This window comes from Canis lupus, chromosome 12 (assembly GCF_048164855.1).
Source record: "Canis lupus baileyi chromosome 12, mCanLup2.hap1, whole genome shotgun sequence".
NCBI classification, from domain to species: Eukaryota; Metazoa; Chordata; class Mammalia; order Carnivora; family Canidae; genus Canis; species Canis lupus.
In genome coordinates, this window is record NC_132849.1 from 9812032 (window position 1) to 9834383 (window position 22352).

At 37.7% G+C, this 22352-nt stretch overlaps 1 protein-coding gene across 7 annotated transcripts in view; it reads left to right on the forward strand.

Annotated features, from left to right (window-relative positions):
• Positions 1–22037, forward strand: part of GDAP2 (ganglioside induced differentiation associated protein 2) — an 81262-nt gene extending 59225 nt beyond the window's left edge. For 3 of the 7 annotated variants that reach the window (XM_072769603.1, XM_072769601.1, XM_072769602.1), the window contains one exon: positions 526–991. In XM_072769603.1, coding sequence (XP_072625704.1) covers positions 526–573 — 48 coding nt within the window. In that variant the 3' untranslated portion in view covers positions 574–991. Of the gene's footprint in view, positions 1–525; positions 992–18143 lie in introns of those variants that run through there. The other 4 variants (XR_012004125.1, XR_012004124.1, XR_012004123.1 and 1 more) reach the window with 4 other exon arrangements.
• The last annotated feature ends 315 nt before the right edge of the window (positions 22038–22352 follow it).

A 22352-nucleotide genomic window follows, 5' to 3' on the forward strand; every position in this document is an offset into this window, starting at 1 on the left:
GTCAGAAAATTTGCCCTTACTCTTCTGTTTTGTTCTATCATTCTATATTAAGATTTGGCACACAGTGAGACAACCCAGTCTAACAAAATAAACTGGGCATTAAATTTGAATACATGAGGATTGAAATTCAGGCACTTCTGGTCATTGTGAGGTGAACTTCGGTGAGTTATGCAAGCTGTGTGATCATCAGTTTCTTCTGTAAAAAGAGGATGTTACCTACCTCATAGCATTATGTGAGGATATAAAGGGATAATGAAAGAAAAGTGCTGTTATAAAGTATCAGGCATATAGAATATCCAGCAAGTAATAATGTTATTTAAAAATATTATCCTGATTACCTCTGCTTACTCTACACCAGCTCTGGCTGACTGCAGTGGAGCTGTTCTGAAGGCCGAGCACCTTGTTCAGGGTCAGGCATGTGCTAGACATTGTACATACACGATCTCATTGACTATAAATCCTTTTCTTTCACATTCCCATTTAAATTAAATTATTTAATGTTCTTACCTTTTTTTTCTTCCACAGGAAAATGGGCCTTACTATGCATCTTATCCCCCATCACCAGATTTGTGACCTGCCATCTTTTAGTGCTACTGGTTTCCAAGGACATCACTTTCTCCACAAATTGCTACCTATTGAAGTGAAATTCATTTTTGCTGTTCAGATCCAGAGAGCCTTTTGTCCCCACCTCTCTGGTATTTTTTTATTGACTGTATATTTTCTGGCACATAAGCAATCTGAAAATGGTAGGCCATTCTGAACTGCACGCTTATTTTAAATTTGTATATTTGTATCAAATGAAAATGTTCATTTTTAGAGGGTTGTTAATAGAAATTGGGGAGCAACTTTTAAGTATCTTCAGTTTCCTGAAAGGACACTGGATTTTCCATTAGACAAGCCACCAATGTTGTTCATGCCATCTCTTTAACATTGCACGCTTCCTTTGTGTACTTAAATGTTTCTCAAAATATATAGAACCGATGTATGCTGACCATATGCATTGTTTGCTTCAGATCCTGGCATTATGTTTGATATAGATAATTTAGTTATGATAAAAAAGAATTGTCTGGGATTAAGGATGTGGGAACGTATCTGATCAAAGCATCAAAATCATTAGGAAAATACAGGTCTTAGCGTTTTACTACACCAGTTAAGGTTAAGATTTTGCATTATATGATTTGTTAAGATTGCCACTATTCTAGTCTCAACAGTGGGTGAAAACAAGAAGACTGTATCTTCCACCTTTTTCCTATAATCATGGGTGATTTGGTGTCCTTCTTCTAAAGGATTGCACTCATTAGTACTCTTAAGTGAAAAGCATCTCCTTAGACTCCATTTTCAGTGAGCCTTTAGAGAGTGTGCTGTCTCCCCAGAGTTGTGATTTTGTTGGGCTTTACAGCTCCTCCTTCTCAGGACATTTCTTCGCAGTGTCTCTTGATTTACCTACGTCCAAATGGAGGAAGTGTGTTGCAGTGCACAGAATTCCAGACTGCTGTTACCACTCAGGCTCTATTTGTGCCTTAGCTCGCTCATGAATAAAAATTAGAATTGTGATACCAACCTCACAGAGGTATAGAAGGCTGGCATTTAGAAAGGGCTTTTGGTGTTCTGGATGCAGAATGCTAGGGGAGTTCGTGTAGGTGTCACCTCAGTTGGTTTTTAAAATGATAATAAAAGTACTTCAGGGTACTACCAGGCACTCCTCTTGTCCTTGGCACCTTTTGAGTGACTTTTCTTGTCTTGGGACAAGAGTTGTTACTGAAAAACCCCAACCCTGAGGACCTCCTTCCTACTTTGTCCAGAATTTCTTCTGGCCTACTCCTCTCCCAGTGCTACACTTTTAACAAGAGGCATCTGTTAGCCATTTTAAACATTTCTTCTTGAATTGAGGTCAAACCAGTATCATTTCCATCTGGGTGTCTTCATATTCCTTTTGATTCCTACATCCCCGCCCCCATCTCTCTCACTCCGTCATGTACATTGGCAGTTTAGAGAAGAAAAAGTAGAGCTCTTCTGTTCTAATGTGTTCAGGGTCAGTGCTTCCAAAGATCTTTTTCCTCTGTGCCCATATTAATTCTTCAGTGGATAAAGGAAACATACATCTTTTATGACAGAGAAATCCCCCTCGAGTTGGATTAGCCCCATCCTCTATTTTCCAGTGCAAACAAGAAGGGGCTTTATGTTTCTTTGATAAGCACTCATATCTTTTGCATGAAATGGGCACATTTGCTTTGTGTCAGAAATCAAAGCCACTTATCCTTGTATATGCTTATTTGATAAGGGTTTCCTGTATGTTACTTAGGTCATCAGATCCAGACAGCCAGTCAGATGTCTACTAGTAACCTTCCTCTTAAACAGCACTACTTTATATCCCTTAAGCTTTGAGCTTTAAAAATCTGAAAAATTAGCTTCATCATTTCCAGTCTATTTATTGTTAGATCATATTTGAGGTATCTTTGCACTAAGAGTGGTTATAAAAATATGCCAACTTTTCTTTTTTGTAAGTGGACTATCTCAAATTGGCATCTGGCCTGAATCATTTCCTCTATAGATAATAGAGGCTGCAAGCTACTTTGCCATTTGAAAGGAAGAGAATTGATTTGCACCATTTCTTATAGGCAATAATTTTGAAAGAACGTCCCTTTGCCATATTCATATGAGTATATGAACGTCTAATAACACAAGCAAGGCTTCTATATTATAGTAGGTTCTAGTTCAATTGATGTCCTAGGGTATAAAGGTAGTATGGAACTATATATATACACCAACCACATTTCATAATTTAATGTGACAAAAGATAAGAGCTGCACTTCTCAGTGAAACTAAATTTGGTATGGGACCAAGTTCATGCTTTTATAACTGTCTAAAGTGTTATGTAATATAGTTGTTTGAATGGATTAAGTCCTACCAAAGGAATACAGTGACCTTGAGAGTGAAATGATTATGTAACGTTCGGTATATATCTGCCTTTGTCAAAAGGTTGGGTTGCCTGAAGAACACATGCCATTCTCAGAGACACATTAGAGTATAAAAGGATGACTGGGTGGAGATGAGTACTAGCATCTGATGTTAATTCAAAGCACTACCAAGTACTTAATTAAACTTTGGTCATGCCAAATGCTAGTTGAATTGAGGAAGAAACAACTTACAAAATATTAGGTGAATTCATTAATTCATGCAAGGCATAATAGGATTTTCTTACACAAGTACATTTCTTCAGCATCTATTTGGATCTTCTTAACTCATCTATATCCAATTTTCTTGATAGTGAAAATAGCCTCTTGAAAAAAAATGTCTTCATTAGACTCTTAAGGCTTAGAGACCAAGTAATTCAAGATTTTCTGTAATACACATCTTCTTTCTCATTGGCTGGTGCTCTATTATGTTTATTTTTCCGAAGGGATCCAATTAGTTTGAGACTAAAGAACAGGATTTTTAGAGTATTTTTGATAGGAAAATGGGTATAAATTCTTTTATCAAATATCTGAAATCTGGAAGGATTAATATATCTTGCATTTCTAGAGACGGACAAGTGTAAACAGTTGTTTAGAAAAACATGGCTTGCCTATTTCTACCTGTTTTCTATTTGCTGAGAATATCATTCAGTGAATCCAAACTGTAGGTAATGGTTTCATTTCTTTGCAATACCTAATGGAAAGTGATAAAATGTAGTTTCAGTATTTAAGCTAAAAATGTGTTTCCCGATTGTGTATGTATTAGTTTATATTGATCAGCATGTGAATAGAAATTATTAGAATTTTAGGTAGTAGAAAGAAAAGGATTGTATGGTTCTAAGAACAGTGGATTGATTGTATTAAAGACCCAAAAGACTATAAGATAGGATATACACCTCTAAACTTGGAGTTGACCAGTGAGTTTCAGATTGTTGTCCTCGTAAGTTACGGTAATTGTAATTAACACACACTTGAGTGTTCTACCTATATTGGCACTAATAGCATACCTAATGGTATGATTGACTTTTGGTTCAGGGTTGCCAGAAGCCATGAAGGATTAAAGGAGGACTCTACCTGTGATCTAGGTCATATCAGAAACCCAGAGATTATAAGAATTGCCTATTAGGCCAAACCATATATACATATGCATGTATAAACAAACACATACATATGTGCCTTCCTACATATGTACATGATTATGTGTATAGACACATGGTAATCCACTTTGCATTACATTCTTTGAATGTGGTTTCTATGGCCCATATGTAGAGAACATAGAGCGATAAATAACATAGTTGAAGCTTTGATTCTATCAAAATAGCCCTTAAGCTGATAATATTAAGGTCATTTTCTATATTAGTGGCTTTCTTGGATATTAGTTATTAATTTTGTTTTCTTTGCTTCCAGGAACAGTATCAAATCTTTTTAAGTGAAGTAAGCATTAAATGTATAGGGCCACTGAGTTCAAGGAGAAAAGCAGATATTCTCTAGGTGAATTACACTAACAAAATCATAACTACTGAATGTGACCTAATATTTTTATTGAACAATTAAAATGAATACATTTTGTATGCACGGTTACACTTTTATTTATTTTTTTTTTTTTGCAGTGTTTTGCTAGTGTAAGCACATAGTCATCATAAACTGAGCCAGTACTTTGTCAGACCAGTTCTTGTGGGCCAAAATATTTAAATATGAGCTTAACATACATAACTGATTTTATTTACTATTGGGCACAGGAGACCTAAAATTTTTATTAACATGATTTTAAAATTTGTTTATTTAGAATGTATATATTGCATTTAAAAATGTATTTTGGTCTTTCTGAGTTAGAAGTTAGATACCATTTAAAGAGAATCCCACTCTGTGTAAGTATAGCTTATGATGAAACAGTAGTAAAATAGTAATGTTTATATCGAACCCCGAGGTGGCACATTCTGTTTTATCATTTACACCTACCTTTTCTCTAATCACTGAGACTAAGCTACAGTAGTAGTACAAAATGCAGTAAATTTTACTGTCAGCCTTCTTTATGGGGATCTAGACTAGTGCTTCTCAAACTTTAATGTACATATATTAAATTGGCTGGCAGTATGTTAAAATGCAGATTCTGATATAGTAGTAGCTCTGGGGTAGAGCCTGGGATTCTCAGTTTCTAACAAGCTCAGATGATTTTCAATACTCCTGGTCCCAAGACCACAAATAAAAGAGCCTAGATTATATTCAGCTTCTATATTTTCCTTATTTTGAGGAAAGGAGACATAACTGCCATAATCCCTTCTGTGGGCCAGGCACTCATATTCATTATCTCATTTAATCCTACAAATCCAGGCTCCTGAGTGGCTCAGTGGTTGAACATCTACCTTTGGCTCAGGTTGTGATCCCAGGGGCCTGGGATCAAGTCCTGCATCAGGCTCCCCATGGGAAGCCTGTTTCTCCCTCTGCTGATGTCTCTGCCTCTCTCTCTATGTCTCTCATGAATAAATAAAATTATTTTTAGAAAAAATCCTATGAAGTAGATGGTTAAATGACCTGCTGATGCCCACGCACACAAGCAGGACAGTACTGAGCAGTGTTTCTCAATTTGAATAATGCACATCCCCTTTGACTAAGGAAGGCTCTCTTAGTTCCTGTGTTTTTATTCCATTCTTTATTATGTTAACTAAGTATATGTAAACATAAAGCTACATATAATGCTTTATGCTTATAGCTGTTGCACAAGTATAAAGCCAAAGAAATTTATAAATAGATAAAAGCAAAACTAACGAAATTTAGAAAAAAAATTAGTGAAATATGATGGATGATGACATTTTACCAAAACAAAACGGTCACTTGTACCGTGATTATGGCATGGAACACTGTAGTACAGGTTCTTTTGAGGTCAGCATGCACCTGCCATGCGCTGTGTGCCATGTGGTGACTCAGTTCTCCCACTGTGTTTCTCAGTTCAGACTCTTTCATTTGTTTAGTACATAGTGATGTATGGTCTTCATCTAGCTTGACTGCATCCTTTCCCTATTAAGGGAAACACTTTCTCTGTTCTCTATGTTCTCCATAAGCCTCCCACAGCTAAAGCAGAACCCGACTTCACTGTGCAAGTAAACACAAATGCAAACCTAGGCACTGAAACGTCCTGGCAATATTTGGTTTTAAGGCAGGTATGTCAATAAATAATCAAAATATTATATTAATTATTTCTAAGTTCTCTATCATCATGAGAAATGTCTAATTGTCAGAGAATACCTGTGGATCCCCTACTAAATACACACACACACACATACTCACTCACTTACATTCACTCCTCCCTTCCCACACACACAAGAATTTTTAATGATGGTTAGCTAGCATTGATGCTTTGGTTCTTCACACACTGGGGTTCTGACCTTGAGCAGGTTTCTCAGCCTTTTCTGAACCTCAGGGTTGTCAGGTGTTAAACAGATAATCTTATTGAATAATTAAGAGAAATAACTGCAATAATACTTATAAAGCATGCATATAGTAAGTGTTTATAAAAGGGAGCTACCATTGCTTTGATTAGAAATAATAATAATAATTAACATTTGAGGACTTACTATGTGCCTTCAACTTTGCTAAGTGCTTTATATATGTTGTCTTATATATTGAGTGAGAGAATCAGGATTCAAATCCAAGTCCTACTTCAGAGCTTATACTCATAAAAAATAATATAAAACAGGAATATAAGTTGCTTATTTAAAAAGTTATTTAATTTTAAATTGTATTTTCTCAAAAGTTCTTACCATAAAATTAATGATGCTTCTCTGGAGGTGGGCAGCGGCTAATTTTTTTTTAAACAGTTGTGTAATGTGCTAGGAAATTGACACAAGGTAAATATAATTTTTTTTAAAGGCTGCCATGCTAGGTTGTAGTCCAGTAAAAGGATATTAGAATCATTAGGCTCAACTTGTACATTACTGTGCTCTTGCACATTTATCATCTGTAACTAATGATAACATGAGATCTTCCTGAATCTCAATGCAGCTTTGTTGCAGAAAAAAGAATTTTCCACCCACCACTATTATAATCCTTGATAGTTCTGAAAAATAGTCTGCAAACATCTTAATTTTCACCTGTGAAACCCATTTTTAAAAATTGTTCTGTCCTTTAAAATAGTTTCAAGTAAGTCTTCTATCTTTTCTTAGCTTTCTAAAATAAGTTTTGGAGTTCTGAAAAATGAACAAGCATACCTCTGGCTGGGCTTTGTACTCTTGGCGTTTTTTTTCCCTAACTGGGTGCTAGGAGAAGATAGCAGGAGAGAGTTGTAAGAGGAACTCAGTTATTTATTAACAGAGATAGTATGTATCAAATTCAAATTCTTTCCCTACTTACTAAAACATACTTGCACATATTATTAAGGTAGTGGAGGTACATGAAATGTGAGGCTATCACTGAATTTTGTAAAGTCTGTTTTAAAAAATATTTATAGAAGCCTAATAATAACCTATGTTGTGGAAATGACTGAATTTCTGATCCAGCATCCCTAACCCATCTGTAAGTTCTTTAAGTTCAGGGAATGCATGGCTCTCCATACATGTGGGATATTAGTATAGAAGGTATGTCCTGTGTGATACCTCACTGCCTCATCCCGTAGCACAGCATAAGAAAATTGTCCTGGCTTCACATTACAGATAAATCCTCATTCTACTTGATTTCCTCCACTTAGCAGTCGGTTGCTTGATTTGGGTTGTGAGTCCTACTTCTCTTATTAAATACAAATAAGACCAGTTTATTATGACTTTGGGTGGAATGGCCTTTTTCCTCTTTAAAATCCAAATTTATTTTTCATAGGAGGTATACTAAGCATCTGACTATTCCATTATGTCTTCTAGGTTAGATAATGTCTGACGACATTTTCACTTTGAAATGCTTATTGTAAATTATAACATTGATTTTTTAAAAAACATTGTTTGTAGGTAGGGTGTAATCTATGAATCTATGAATAGGGTGTAAAGTAGGCATTAAAGCTTCCTATAAAGTGGGGCATTGGTTCTCAAACACAGGAGGAGGTAGAGGCTCAGGCAGGTGAAGGCAGGTTGGACTCATAGCCAGATCATGTATGTTGTACGTAGTTTCAGAATGACCTTCTGCCATCTATAGCTATAGCCCTTTGGTTTAACTGTCCACACAGCTGCTTGGCTTTAACGTTCCCTCTTCTGGCCTCTCAAGAAGTTTTTGTGTTTTCTTTTTAATTTATTATTTATCATTTATTTTTTTTATCTAAGTTGCACTTGCTCAGCCAAGTTCTAGGGGAGGACCAGAATTCAGGAGTTAGCTGCAGAGGTTATCAATCAACTTACAATTTTGTAAGTGAAGCCCAGACATGCTGCACACTTGTTTTCTTTGTGCACTTAGTGCAAGACCAGAACTATAAGGTGCTAACATTTCCTTGTTGAATCCATCTTGTTGCTATGGAAAATGCTGTCCTAGATAATTCAGTTTGGAGCCTCACATAACCCCCATGGAAACTGTATAAGAAGTGAGAAAAAGGCAAGAACCCTTCCCCACCCCCCCTTTTTTTTAGTTCACAGTAGTGGAATGGCATAGGGTAAAAACACTCTTGTGTCTAGGATTTTTTGTTTGCTTGGTTTTTTATGTTTTTAATTTATTGTGACATGTACCAAAATCAAATTGTAATATAATACCATCCTATATTATATTCTTTTGGATATAAAAGCTCTCATGACTATGCCTATTTCTATTCTAATTTTGTGGAGTATATCGTTTTTTTGGTATGTTCATCTTTTAATTTTCTCTATTTTTTTTTAGCAGCTTTATTTGAAAAGTAACTGACATATAAAATTCACCCATTTAAAGTGTATAGTTCAGTAGTTCTTAGTATGCTCGGTGTTGTACAACCATCACCACTATCTACTTGTAGAACATTTTCAACACCCTAAAGGGAGGCCCCATACCCATTACCAGTCATCCTCCATTCTCACTCTCCTCCACCCTCCCTCCTGTGTTGTTTGGGCTTGACTGCAGTATGTCCTCCCCCTAAGCCATGTCTCCAGGTTGCACTTATTGGGAGAACAGTGGCTCAACAAATACTTGTTGAATTAATTAATACCCATAAGTCACTAGCCATAGGTAGCAACTGAGGAGTAATTGAAAGGGCCATGGCATAGATGTCAAAACACTATATTCAAATCCTGACTGATGCTTACTTACTAGCAGTGTTGTTCTGGGTATGGAGTCACCTAGCTCTTCTGAGTCTGTTTTCATATCTATAAAGTATTGCTAGCCATAACTACTTCACAGGACAGTTGTGAGAAAGACCTGAGAAAATATAGTCGCAACACTCAGCACAGTGCCTGGCCCACACTAAGAAAGGAATGGCTCTTTGGTCCCGGGTGAGAGAGAAACCCCTGGGTTAGTGACCAGGCAAAAACACCTGTGGTTCAAAGCAGTGGCACCGCCCTTTCCTAGGTAGCTCAATCTTCCCAGTTTCTTCCTCGCAACAGAGAATTCTAGAGTACAACTTGCAACTGCTTATTCTCCCTTAACCTCTCAAGTGCTGCTTCCCCTCTTTCCTAACCAGCATGATAGCTGCTTTCTGTCCCCATGCCGATGTCGATGCTTACATAAGGCCCACCCTTTGTATGGAAGCGAGCACTGTCCATCAGCTCTAAAGAACTGACCATCGAGAATGGATTGCCAACCCCCTTATCCCAACCTCAGCAGCATTTATTGCTCCTTTCCTTCACCATGGGTGCAAAAACCCTCTCCAGGAGAATAAGCTGCCCAATTTAAGCAACTGGCAGCCTGGGATGATTGCAGGGCCTTTCAGGGACAAAGGAATGTATTTAACTATCTTTTTTGTCTCATAGCTGCCACCTTCCCCTGCTTCCAGAGTTGCCTTAGCAGATTGCTACACACGCATCTTAGAAAAACATTTCCTGCACAACACAAATGAAATAACAGCAGCTGTCATTTACAGGATACCAGGCATTGTAAATATCTAATTCTTACAGTAAACTTGCAACCTAGGTATTTTCCCCATTTTACAGAAGGAAAAGAAGGACCTTGGAGAAATAAAGAAACTAGCCACAAGGTAATTTTAGGGAATAGGTTTTGGAAAGGCAGAGAAGATTGGGTGAATCTACCTATATAGAGTGTCTTACTTCCACTATTGGGCTATTCATTATATGGCTTTAGAAGCATAGTCTCAGCCATTTACTAGCTATGTGACCTGGATGTGTTTCCCAACCTCTTTGAATTTCAGCTTTCTCATATGTAAAGAGCACTTATCTCTTAGAGTTATTGTGAAGATCAAATGACTTCATACTCTGAAAGTCTCATAAATATTAGCTTTTGTCTTATTTAAATATTCTAATTGCTGTGATCAAAGTGTCTCACTTTCCAGACTTATCAGATACACTTGGCTCTTTAATTTTTAAATTATGTCACATTCCCAACTCAGAAAATGTATAATGTATTTGGTGTGTCTTTCTTTCAAGAGAGAATGACATTTTAAAGCGAAGGTTGGCAAACTTTTTAGATAAAGGGCCAGATCATAAGTATTTTAGGTTTTTCAGGCCATATGGTCTCTGTCACAACCATTCAGCTCTGCTGCTGTAGCAGGAAAGCAGTCATAGACAATACTTGAGCAAATGGGCATGCCTCTATTCCAATAAGACTATTTATGGAGACTAGAATTTAAAGTTCAAGTGATTTTTCAAGTATAACAGAATACTATTTCTCTTTGTTTTTGGCCAATTAAAACTGTAAAAGCTACACTTAGCTTGAGGGCCATATAAAAACAGGCAGTGGGCCATAGTTTGCCAACCCCTGTTTTAAATAAATAATTCAATGGTTCTTTAAAGCTGATGAATCCAGCAGAGGCCTAAGTAAGGAAAGGAATGTGGAAGAAGAAAATCAAGAGCCAGTCAACCTATCAACTAGCTAGCCCAGATCACAGCTATGTTAATCACTCCCTTGCCTAACACAATCCATGTAATCCCTTTAAGCTTAACTTTTTTATCTATAAAAATGAAGTAGTGATATCTCTCTAACCTTAACTACTTCTTCCTGGTGTTGGGAGCTTGATAATAATTATTTGTTGAATTTATACCTTTGTGCTGGATAGTTGAATCATTTTTGTTCTTACCTTCTTTATTCCTACTTTACAGATGAAGAAATGGAGATTCAGAGAGACAAATAACCTGCTTCAGTTTACAATACCAGTATCTAAGGTGTTTGACTCCCATAAACCCTTCCAACCCTCTCAGTAGAATACAGACTCTGAAAATAGAGACCTCACTGGACTCATTCTGTGCTATATCCCTAGTGCCTAGACTAGTACCTGATATATAATAGTGCATAAATGCTCGTGGAATGAAAGAATGAATGAATGAATGAATGAATGAATGAATGAATGAATTTTTCCATTATGCCAGTGGTTCTTAATCTTTTCATAGGTCAGGGACACCTCTGAGAAACATTGTAAAGGTCTGGATCATTTCTCCAGATAAATCTCAAACTAAGAAACCTTAAGTATTTGACAAACTATTGAAAGAAGATGCTGTTCACATACTCTGAATAATATTATTCTCATAAGCATGGAAACAGGATTTGGAGATTCTTATTTCTTTCTTTTTCCTGAAATCATGATATTAAGGAACCTAAACAAGGCCTAAAATGTTTTCTTCTCTATAGGCACCCATAGCTCCCAGACATACTTCTTAAAACTCTTGATCCCCTTACAAGTCACTTTCTCAAAAATTATTACTTAAAAACGACTTTTATTGAGCCCAAGTGCTTCAACATGAAAAGTGAGAAACCACAGCCTATTAAGACTAATATGTGTTTTTTGTCTTCAGAAATACAGTTGGGAAGGAAATATTCACTCTTTACTGCCTAAAGACCAACCAAATCTGAATCTAGTATGTTACTTAGGACAGGCCTTCTGCTGTTTCTACTTCTTGTCATTTACTTAGGATAGTACGTTCTATACCATGGTCTCCTGTTAAGACCATGAGAGAGAGTTATTAAATATTTAGACATTAAAATCAGACATTACTAATTTTTATTTCCTCCTATAAAGCATCTGTTGTTTACATACCCTCATTCTTTACATCAGGACCTTGAGATCATGACTCACTTTAGGTAAACAGTAAGATTAAGGGTATTTTATCTTCACAGAATGCTATAAAAACAAAGTCTGTTGCTCATGGTGGCTTAAAAAAACATTCAGGTACTGCATTCACTTGCTACTCCCTTTGCACTGTTTATTGCATCCCAACCCCAAAGAAGTTCCATTCTAAAACATGAGTATTCTCTCCTGTTTCTGGTACAAGTCACTGTATTCACACTTTGGCCTTGTTGTGTACCATTTAATTTTTCCCATGGCACTTACTACCAAGGCTCATATTCAACCACACCAATTGTTAAAAGTACTGAAATACTTCCATACGAGAACAGCTGCTATCCTGAGTCTTCCAAATGCACTTTACTATCCCTTCCCCCAGTTTTCCTGGTTCTCCATACAATCTAAAGGGTTAATACTACCTACCCTCCCAGAACCCTACTCCAAGACTACGGCTAACACTTCTGACTGGTCAGTGCCAGTGCCATACCAGTTAAAATACCACATTGTTGACATATTTATATACGTACATATGAACAACCAGGGGTATGAACCTTTCTGTTTCGTTCATTACAGTATTCATTCTCTCCTTGAACAGTCCCTGACATCCAGTAGACTTACATAATTGCTAAAAGAAAAATAAAGTGTGTTTATACTTATGGTGTCAAAGAAGTAAGGTCTGAAGCAGGGGAACCACATGATCAGTCAGGATTTGGGAACTACTTGATGAGTCCTAGGAGCAGGAAAGACATCGGAGTTAAGAGAATCTGTGTATGATACTTTTTTATGGACAGCCAAATGATCTTTCCTTTGGTTAGCCTTGCTTCACAACATTAATTTGCTCTTTCCAGGAAGGTTGAATATAATCGAGGATTGGGTTTCAGGTCCCAAATTGCCTCATTAATGACCAAATAGGAGACCCAGAGTCAGAAACTAATCTTACACTAAGCCCACAAGGCGTGGAAGCCTGTGGGAAGGCTTTTATGTGATGAGGTAATCTTACTCAGGAGTTTTGTGTGCAGTTTCCTGGGATGGTAGAGACACAGTCACCCATAAAACGAGCCTGAAAGCCTAACTAACCAGAGCTGTTCCTGTTTCCTGACTGCTGGGCACGCGCGCGCGCACACACACACACACACACAAAGAAAGAATGGGCACTGTGGATGCTTACTACTAACCAGAGAGCTGCTCAGGTAAAACTCCCCTACACAAACCTGGGCACCATTGTCAGCATGCCCCCATCAGGGTAAGAGACGGACAAGAGACACACGCATTTCACATCACTTCTGCAGAGTCCAAAAAAATTGAGTGCAGTGCATTAAGAATCCCATAACACTTCCTGCCTTTACTTAATATCTACCTGTGAATGTCTCTGAACTTCTGAAGCTATTCCAAGCCAGTGACATGTTATTTTTTATTTTTACTTTGTGAGATATAATCTTCCATTTGTTCCAAATTTGTCTTTTTCAGTGTTCAAGGAGTACCTGCTAAACCTTGCATTTTATAATTTGGTGATTATTTAGTGCCACACTTCTTAATGTCTCCTGTCTTTATGTAATCAGCCCCAGATGAAAGTAGTTCTTCAGTAGGCCCCACATACTTGGGGGAACTGCAAGGCACCCAGGTGCGAACTGTAAACTGCCTCTTGGGTCCATTACTCTCTTCTCCATCACACCAAAGAGGTTCTGTGTTTTCTTAATGATAGCAAGATAATTGAGATGGAACAAGGTGGCGCTCTGCCCTCTCATTTCAGCTCTCATGCTGTAAATAAGTTTCCTGTTTTTGATTCATTCAGTGCCATGTTATTTTGCATTTTTGTCCTTTGTTGATTCCTCTGTTTAAAATGGCTCCCAGTGTAGCACTAAAGTGGTATCTAGTATTCCTAAATGTAAAAAAGGCTGCGATGTTTCTTGCAGAAGAAATAAATGGGCTAGATAAGATTCATTCAGGCATGAGCTGTACAGTGCTATTGGCCATGAGTTCAGTTCTTAGTGTGTCAACCATATAAGAGATCCTTAAACAGGAACGTACAGAAAACAAAGTTATGGGTTGGTTGATGAAAATGTTTTGACTAGAGGTTCAAAGGAACCTCATGTTGTATTTCTCCTTGGAATTAGTGTTCCCAGCAACTTAATAGAACACAACTACCACAAATAGTATGAATAAGAATCAATTGCAGTTGTGAGTAATTGAACATGCACTACTGTGTTTGTCTTACTAAGGTTAATAGATACAAATTTATTGCTTCCTCAGAAAATACTTATTGAGCAGCTACCATGCACTGGGCCATGGGAATACAGCCTTGCACAAGAGTCCTTAACTTCATGTATCTTATAGCCTGGTAGGGGCATGATATTTTAAAATGTTCTGCAAACACACAGAACAACTGTGAGTCTGATGTTAATGACCAATTCTATCACAACAGGGGATGGACAAAATTCTTAACCGGAAGGGACTAGGCAATGTCTGTTTTTTTTTTTTTTTAAGACTTTATTTATTTATTCATAAGAGATACAGAGAGAGGCAGAGACATAGGCAGAGGGAGAAGCAGGCTCCATGCAGGGAGCCCGATGTGGGACTCGATCTGGGGACTCCAGGATCACACCCTGGGCCCAAGGCAGGTGCTAAACCCCTGAGCCACCCAGAGATCCCCAGCAATGTCTGTTTTATCAGTTCTTTCCCACCTGTTCTGTCCATTCTCCTATCTGCACTAAAATGTAATCAGCTCCTCTTCAGTCAGTCCAGGATCCTGGGAGAATCTTGATAGAAAGCAAGTTAATAGGTCCTTTCCTACTCATAAGAGAGGTCTGGAAAAAGCCTAGTCCAAGTGTCGCAAAAAGGTCATGTTTGGGATACTAACTGATTACAGCTGCAGCTGCTCGCATCACTGTAATAAGAATGACCATGGCGCCCTCCTGGGCTGAGCAGAGAAAAGGGCTGGAATCTCATAGTAACAGCTGCTGTGTTTTGTATTTGCGTAACTCATCATGGCTGCCCTATATCTGATATTTGAATATCTGGAAGCACATAGAATCAATGATCCACTTACTGCATGGTGATAAATATATAGACTTTCTACTTAATCAGGGCTAGACTGTGATTCTAAACTCTTTTGCTATGCACTTTACTATTTTCCATATGATTCTAAGAATCTTCCTTGTCCAAAACATCTCGTGTCTCACTTTGCAGTCTTTCTTTGTATACTAACATCTGCCCTTTGAACTTGTTTTGGGACCACATGCTCATCCTCAGAAAGGGAGCCACCAACTCCCCACTTAAATTTGTGATGACTCATTCATTCCCTGCTAACCCCTCTTCCAGCAGAACATCTTCAAGAGGCTAATACATGATTTATAAGCCCTTTTCTCATCTAGATCCTTTCTCATCATGCCGGTTTGTATCATTCATCCTCTTGTGTGACCCAGGATGGTGTGAGACCCCTCCAGTCCGCTAGGGACTGATGACCTCCTTCTTACACAGCAACTAATTTCAGGGGTTGTCACTGTGAGCAGTTACTCTAAGGTCAAGCTTTAAAATGTAGAACCTTCTAAAAAAATGTAGAATCAATGTAGAATCTTCATCAGCTATATTTCTATTGCTGCAGCCATTTCTCTACCTGTTTGCTACTTGGGAAATCCTTACAGTAATCAGATTGACCAATGTTAGCCAATTCTTCAAATAGGGCTTTGGATGCTGCCTGCTACATAATATTTTCTTTGCATTTCTACATTAACCAGAGTAGTTTTATTAACCCTCCAGGTGGGTTTTGTTGAAAGACAAAAACTTCCCATCTAGACCATACACTTGAAGAGGTCATACTTGCAATATTTGTTTTGAACACCATAGTATTCACAGTCCTGACCACAATACTTGCACCAAATATGTTTTTTTTTTTTTTTCACTAATTGGGCTAAGTGCCATCCTGGATTCTCACATTAATTGGAAGCCCTGCCTTTTATAGTTACTTCTGGACATGACATTATAAATATGTACTCATTGACTATATTTTAAAAATAGCCTACTTACTGCTGGGGTAGGGGCAGTAGTTAACTGTTTCACACCCATTTCTATATTTTTTGTTTGTTCTCATTTTTTACTTTATACTGTACTATCATGAAAAGAAATTAGGCATGTATCTATAGAGATATGCATTACAGCTAGGAAGTGGAGAAGGTAGGAAGTAGAGGAGGCAAGAAAATCAGTCTTGCCTTGTTTACATATCTAAAGAGCTAAATGACTTTTGGTATCAAATGAGTTATTTGCAAAAAGATAAAAAAGATGGATTTCTTTGGCAAATGAGAGAGTGCCTGTCCCAATTTAGAAAGACCTGATAGTGTGCGATGTTTTAAGTGTTGAAGATTCTTTTCCTTCTTCTTTTCCTTGTTCATACCACTTAACTTGGTAGAGTGTTGCAGAAAGAACCCAGGCTCTAGGAGTAGAAGGCCTGGATTTGAACCTCAGCTTCTCAGTTTTCTTACCTATCTGGCCTTTATCTCATCTTTATGCTTATCCTTTTTTTAATTTTTTTTTTAATTTGAGAGATAGGGTACATGTACACACATGAGAGTGAGGGCAGGGGCAAATGGGGAGGGAGAAGAAGAGGGAAAGAATCTCAAGCTAACTCCACACTGACTGTGGAGCCCAATGCAGGCTTCCATCTCCCAACCCTAAGATCATGACCTGAAATGAAACCACAAATTGGGGGCTTGACCAACTGAGCCAACAAGGCACCCCTAGACCTTATGCTTCTCTTATACTGTATCACCTCAAAATATAGCTGTGAAGGTAAATCATGAACTACATCCAACTAGAAGTAATATCATCATCACATCCTTTGTAAATCAAGATCAACTCCCCCCTGAGTCTGGATATTGTAAGACTTTGCCAGCATTACAAGTTTTAAGAAAGGCTTCTGCTCACCCAAATGTAATATAATAAATGCAAGGACTTTGCCAAGGCAAATTCCTGAAAAGAACACAGTGCAACAGAAGCAGTTCACAAAGTCCTGTGAGTTTTGGTCAATGATTACATCCTGTTGCAGTGTTAGCAAGAATTGGCAACCAACCTGGAGATAGAGAAAAGAAGTGACGAAAATGTCAAGATTCCTTAAGCAGATATGTCACGGAATGAGTTAGAGTAGACTAGGACATTGTGTTCAGCGATAAAGGCCAGGAGGTTTGGCCATCTCCATACCAAATTATTATGGTCTTATTTGAAGAATCTCACTTTGCTGTAAAGTGTTGAAAACAAACACATTCCAGCAGAGAGTTGTTAGTCCTGACCTTTATTCTGGATAACCTATGGACAAACACCATACTGTACTTTCCTGTCTTACAGTTTTAACACTTTATGGTTTTCAAATAAATATTTAGGACATGTGGTATGACAGTTGCAAGTGAACATTTGAGGAAAAGGAACTTATTTGAATTTGCAGCTATTCCAGAGAGATTACATGGTAATCATGTTCCTGTTTGGTCATGGTTCTTGTGAGATGTGACATTGCAGAGATTTTCCAGAGAGAATCATATTTGAGAGTATGTTGGGCTCAACTGAATTTTGCAGCATGTCTAAGAACATTCCTATTGGCACTCCTGAGTTGGATTTTTAACTCTCTTAGCATCAGGTGTGAGGAAGGCACACCAGAATATAAAATGCATGTTCTCCATGTTTTGCACAGGAAATCTGGCTAACAGAGATCTCCTAAGTCCAGCCCACTACATGGTTCCCAAAGCACTTTCTCCCACGGGTGAGCCTAGAAGCTCTGCACTCATTTCTCAACCTCTTACCAGAGAAACTAATATTCTAACCCAATTATCAGGCTTTGACCTTTGGCACATTTGCCCTGTTGTCCTTATACACATAAGCACACTTGAAAAATGGGCTAGGTAAGAAAAAAAGAAAAGTTGGTATCAATAAATCAGCCAAAGGGAAAAAAGAAAAGGAACCACCAAGAAATTGAAGGAGGCAGATGGAAGTGGATAAAGTGGTGGATGAAGGGAGGAGTTTTCCTGAAGAATGTGCTGTATCAGAGGACTATGACCCCATCAAAGAAAGAATTCTGACAGAACTTCTCTCTTTCTTCCCAGGGGTCTCTGATCACACCAGTGAGTCTGGGAGAAGAAGTGGAGGTATAAGGTCACATTTCTGAGCATCCTAAATTCTGCTTCACAGTCCTTTGAGTATACCGAAACTATGTTCCTGACTTTTGCATTTAAAATCCTCAGTAAGCAATGATGTAACCTCAGAGAGAGCCTGAAATAGTGTGTTGAGGTAAATAACAATAGCCTGTGTTTGTAATCCTTTACCACATGCCAAGCATTATTCTAAAAATATGAACACATTTGGTTCTCCCAACAATCCTGTAAAGCTAGAGCTCTTATTTTCCCCATTCTGCAGGTGAGGAAATTGAGGCACAAAGATAATTAAGTGGCAAGGCTGGGATTTGAACCTGGTATTAAAGTAGCCAGGCCTTCAATTTGCCCATAGTGGTAGGCAGTTACTTTCCTAAGGATACCTGTGAATTGGTGAATTGGAATTCAGACTCTGAGACTCCCCATACAGCTTCTTGAACCCCACAGCTGGTACCAGTGGTGGAGGCTATTGAACACTGCTGAAGTGTTTAATGTTGAGCCTTATACAGAGTAACCAAGAGTGTGCTAACAATTAAATGAGGAGGTATATTTGATCTTAGAACTGAGTACTTTGGTCGTTTACCATTTGTCCTTCCTCTGACAGGACTTGTCTTGGCAACCACCCAAATAACTGCATGTCCCAATATGACATAAGAAATAGGCATTCTCCAATGGTAACTTGGAATAGAATGTTCTTGATATGGAAAGACTAGGTTCCAGAGTTAAATGTACAGTTATAGTTAGAAAAAAAATATATGGTACAACAGTACTTTGGGGTTACTTACTTATTCTCTTTGGACAATTTCTAGATGTGCTTTGACCAAATTAGTCAGATGATTCTCTTTTTATTTTAGCCCCATTCACTCTATTAGAGACTGGAATTAATTGCACAATGTCATGTTGGATATAGGACTCAAGCTGGGCTGCAAAACGTATTGATTTCCATCATCTTTAGTTTTTTTTCAGCATTAGTTTCCATGCTGCATGTAAAGGAACTAGCTTTTCATTCAGACCTCAAGATTCCAATGATAAGGCCCCAAGCCATTTTTACAGCTTCCTCTTTTCCCCACTACTTTACCTCCAAAGAAATTGGGCTAAACCCTACCAGAGTTTCTCCATTTCTGAATTTATGCTCTTCCTCTGAGTATCCTTTAAGACCTGTCATGAACCTCTTACCTTCCAGGAAACCTCCACCAATTTCCCAAAGCTCATTGATCTCCCCCACACTGAACTTGATCCCTATTTTAAGGCTCTTGTTGTTAAACTTCCTTGTAGATGAGTTACTTGTGTTCTTGTCCCATGTCCCATTTCTTCAGGTGGAGTGTGTGGCTTAGCCATCCCTTCACTCCCTGCACAACACCTTTCTTAAACAGCCTAGCTCTGTGCCTTCCCAGGTATGTATGTTGTGAGGTGATATGTCATAGATATCAAATGTTAATCAGGGAAGGAACCTTAGAGTTAACTAGTATCACCTTTTCGTTTTATAGATGAGACAGAGAGATGTACAGAAGCCAGCCACCCAAGGTCACTGGTGAGATGGGAATCTCATCAGGTGACCTGATTCCCTGTAAATTATCACCTTCTAAAACGTGAAGGGGTACATGATGTCAAGGGAGAATATTTTGGCATTGTGAAACTATATGAATTGTTTATATGTTGATGGGAATAATAGAGCAGAGAGGGGAACATTGATGATACAATAATTGCAGGAAGGAAATTGTTGAGTATGTGAGAGGGGATGGGATCCAGTCCAGGACTCAAAAAAATAGACCCATCAGACAGTAGGGGACACTGAGTACATGGCTAGGTTGTAGGTATATTGATAGATATCAAGAGAAAGTGGAAATTTTTTTTCTGAGCTTTCCTGGTTTTTCTTTTGAATAAAAGATAGGGTTTTCAGCTGAAAATGAGGAGGAAGGAAAAGGTGTTGGAGGTGTGAAGTGAGAAGAGATAAAAGTCGTCTAGGGGAGTGGGAAAAGGAGTCAATGACAGAATTACAGCATGATTATGGGCAGCACTAACTACTTGAGGTTTATGGTCAAGCAGTGTTTTCCAGTGGAGATGTTATTGGCCTTTTGAGCAGGCCTGTCACTTGAGCATTTAGTATCCCTGGCACTTACATCCCTCAATGATTGTGATGATCAAGAAATGGTCCCTGTCGCATTTCCAAATACCCCCTAGGGGCTCTGAACTGTTTATAATTGAGAAGAACTGGGATACCAGTCACAAGGGGGTATGCTTTTCTTTGGTCACATTCAGCTCCTCAGGTGCTGGGAGGAAGAAGGAGGAGATCTGAATTTAGGAGTTTTCGGCTGTGACAGACAAGAACAGGCAAGAGTGAAAGGCAGGAGTATTGAGGGTATATGTAATAGAGTGATGATAACAGTAAGATTTTCTAAACAACAAATACCTGCTACTGACTCGAAGCAACTCAGGAGCGCCACATTGGTGGAGGATTTCTGGCTACATTCAGGGACAGTTGAACATGTATCCATTTTCTGGCTATTATGAATAGAGCACTATGAACATGATTATACATATTTTTGGGTGGACATACACATTCATTTCTCTTGAGAACATAGCCAGGATGGACTTGATGGGTCACAGGGCATACGTGCATTTAGCTCTATTAAAAACTACTGCTCATTCATTTAAAAGTTACGTATATAGCTACCTTTGACTCAGCCATTCCATCCAAGTATTTATCCAAGAGAAAATAAGGCATATATCCACACAAAGACTTGTACATTACTATTGATAGCAGCTTTATTTGTAATAACAAAGAATTGGAAATGACACAGATGTTCATCTACAGGTGAATAGGTCAACAAATGGAACTACAGCCATACAATGGAATACTACTCAGCAATAAAAAAGTATCAATAGACACATAAACATGGATGAATTATAAATAATTACTTGAGTAAAAGAAGCTAAATACAAAATACATACTGTATGATTCCATGAATATAAAATCCTAGAAAAGACAAACTAATCTATAGTGATAGAAAGCAGATTAGTGGTTGCCTGCAGATGAAGTGGTGAAGAATAGAGAGAAGGGATGGACTCCAAAAGGCTTGAGGAAACTTCTGGGGGTGGTGGATGTGTTTATGTTCTTGACTATGGTAATTACTTCATGGGTGCATACATATGTCAAATTTATCAAATTATACACATTAAAAATATGCAGTGTATTGTACATGAATTATACCTCAAAGCTAAAAAATTAAAAGCCTACTGAACAGTTTTCCAAAGTGGTTTAACCAATTTAGCCATCAGTAAAGTATGAGAATTCTAGTTTTCTATCACACTTGGTCTTAAACAGTCTTTTTAATTTTGGTGGTAGTGTGTTATTGCATTATGGTTCATTTGCATTTTCCTGATCAAATGACATTGAGCACCTTTTCATATGCATATTGTCATTTGAATATCCTCTTTTGTTAAATGCCTATTTCAAGTGTTTTCCCATTTTCCTGTGGGATTCTTAGTCTTTTTATTTTGATTTGTAGTTTTTTTTATATATTCTGGATGAGGTTCTTATCATGATGGGGGAGAAGAGGTTGTCTTCCAGTGTGTCACTTGCCTTTTCACTCTCTGAATGTTGTCTTTTGATGAATATTTCATAATTTTAATGAAAAATCCAATTTATTAAGTTTTTCTCTTGTTTTAAATGCTTTTTATATCTTGTTTTAAAAATGTTTGCCTCCCTAAAGTTACAGAGATATCTCTTGTATTTCTTTTCTACGACCTTATCGCTTTAATAATCATACATAGGCCTATGTGTTAAAAAATTTTTTTTTGGTATACTGTGAAACAGAGTGTGAAATAAAGGATCAATGAACACTTTTATTCCAGTGGATTTCAGTTGACCCAACACTATTTATTAAAAAGAGCATCCTTTCCTGTGCTGAATTTCAGTGGCATCTTTGTCACAAATTAGGTAGCCATATGAAAACCATTTCTTATACCTTGTTTATAGATTTATTCTGCTGTATGTACAAGCTCTGTATCAACACTATGCTAATCTCATAAAATAAGACCAGAGGGTCCTTTTTCTATGCTCTGAAAAATATGTACCTTGGAAGTATTTGTTTCATGTGTTTAAAATACTTAAATCTGTAAAGCCATCTGTATCAGTCAGTGTCCAATCAAGAAAACAGAAAC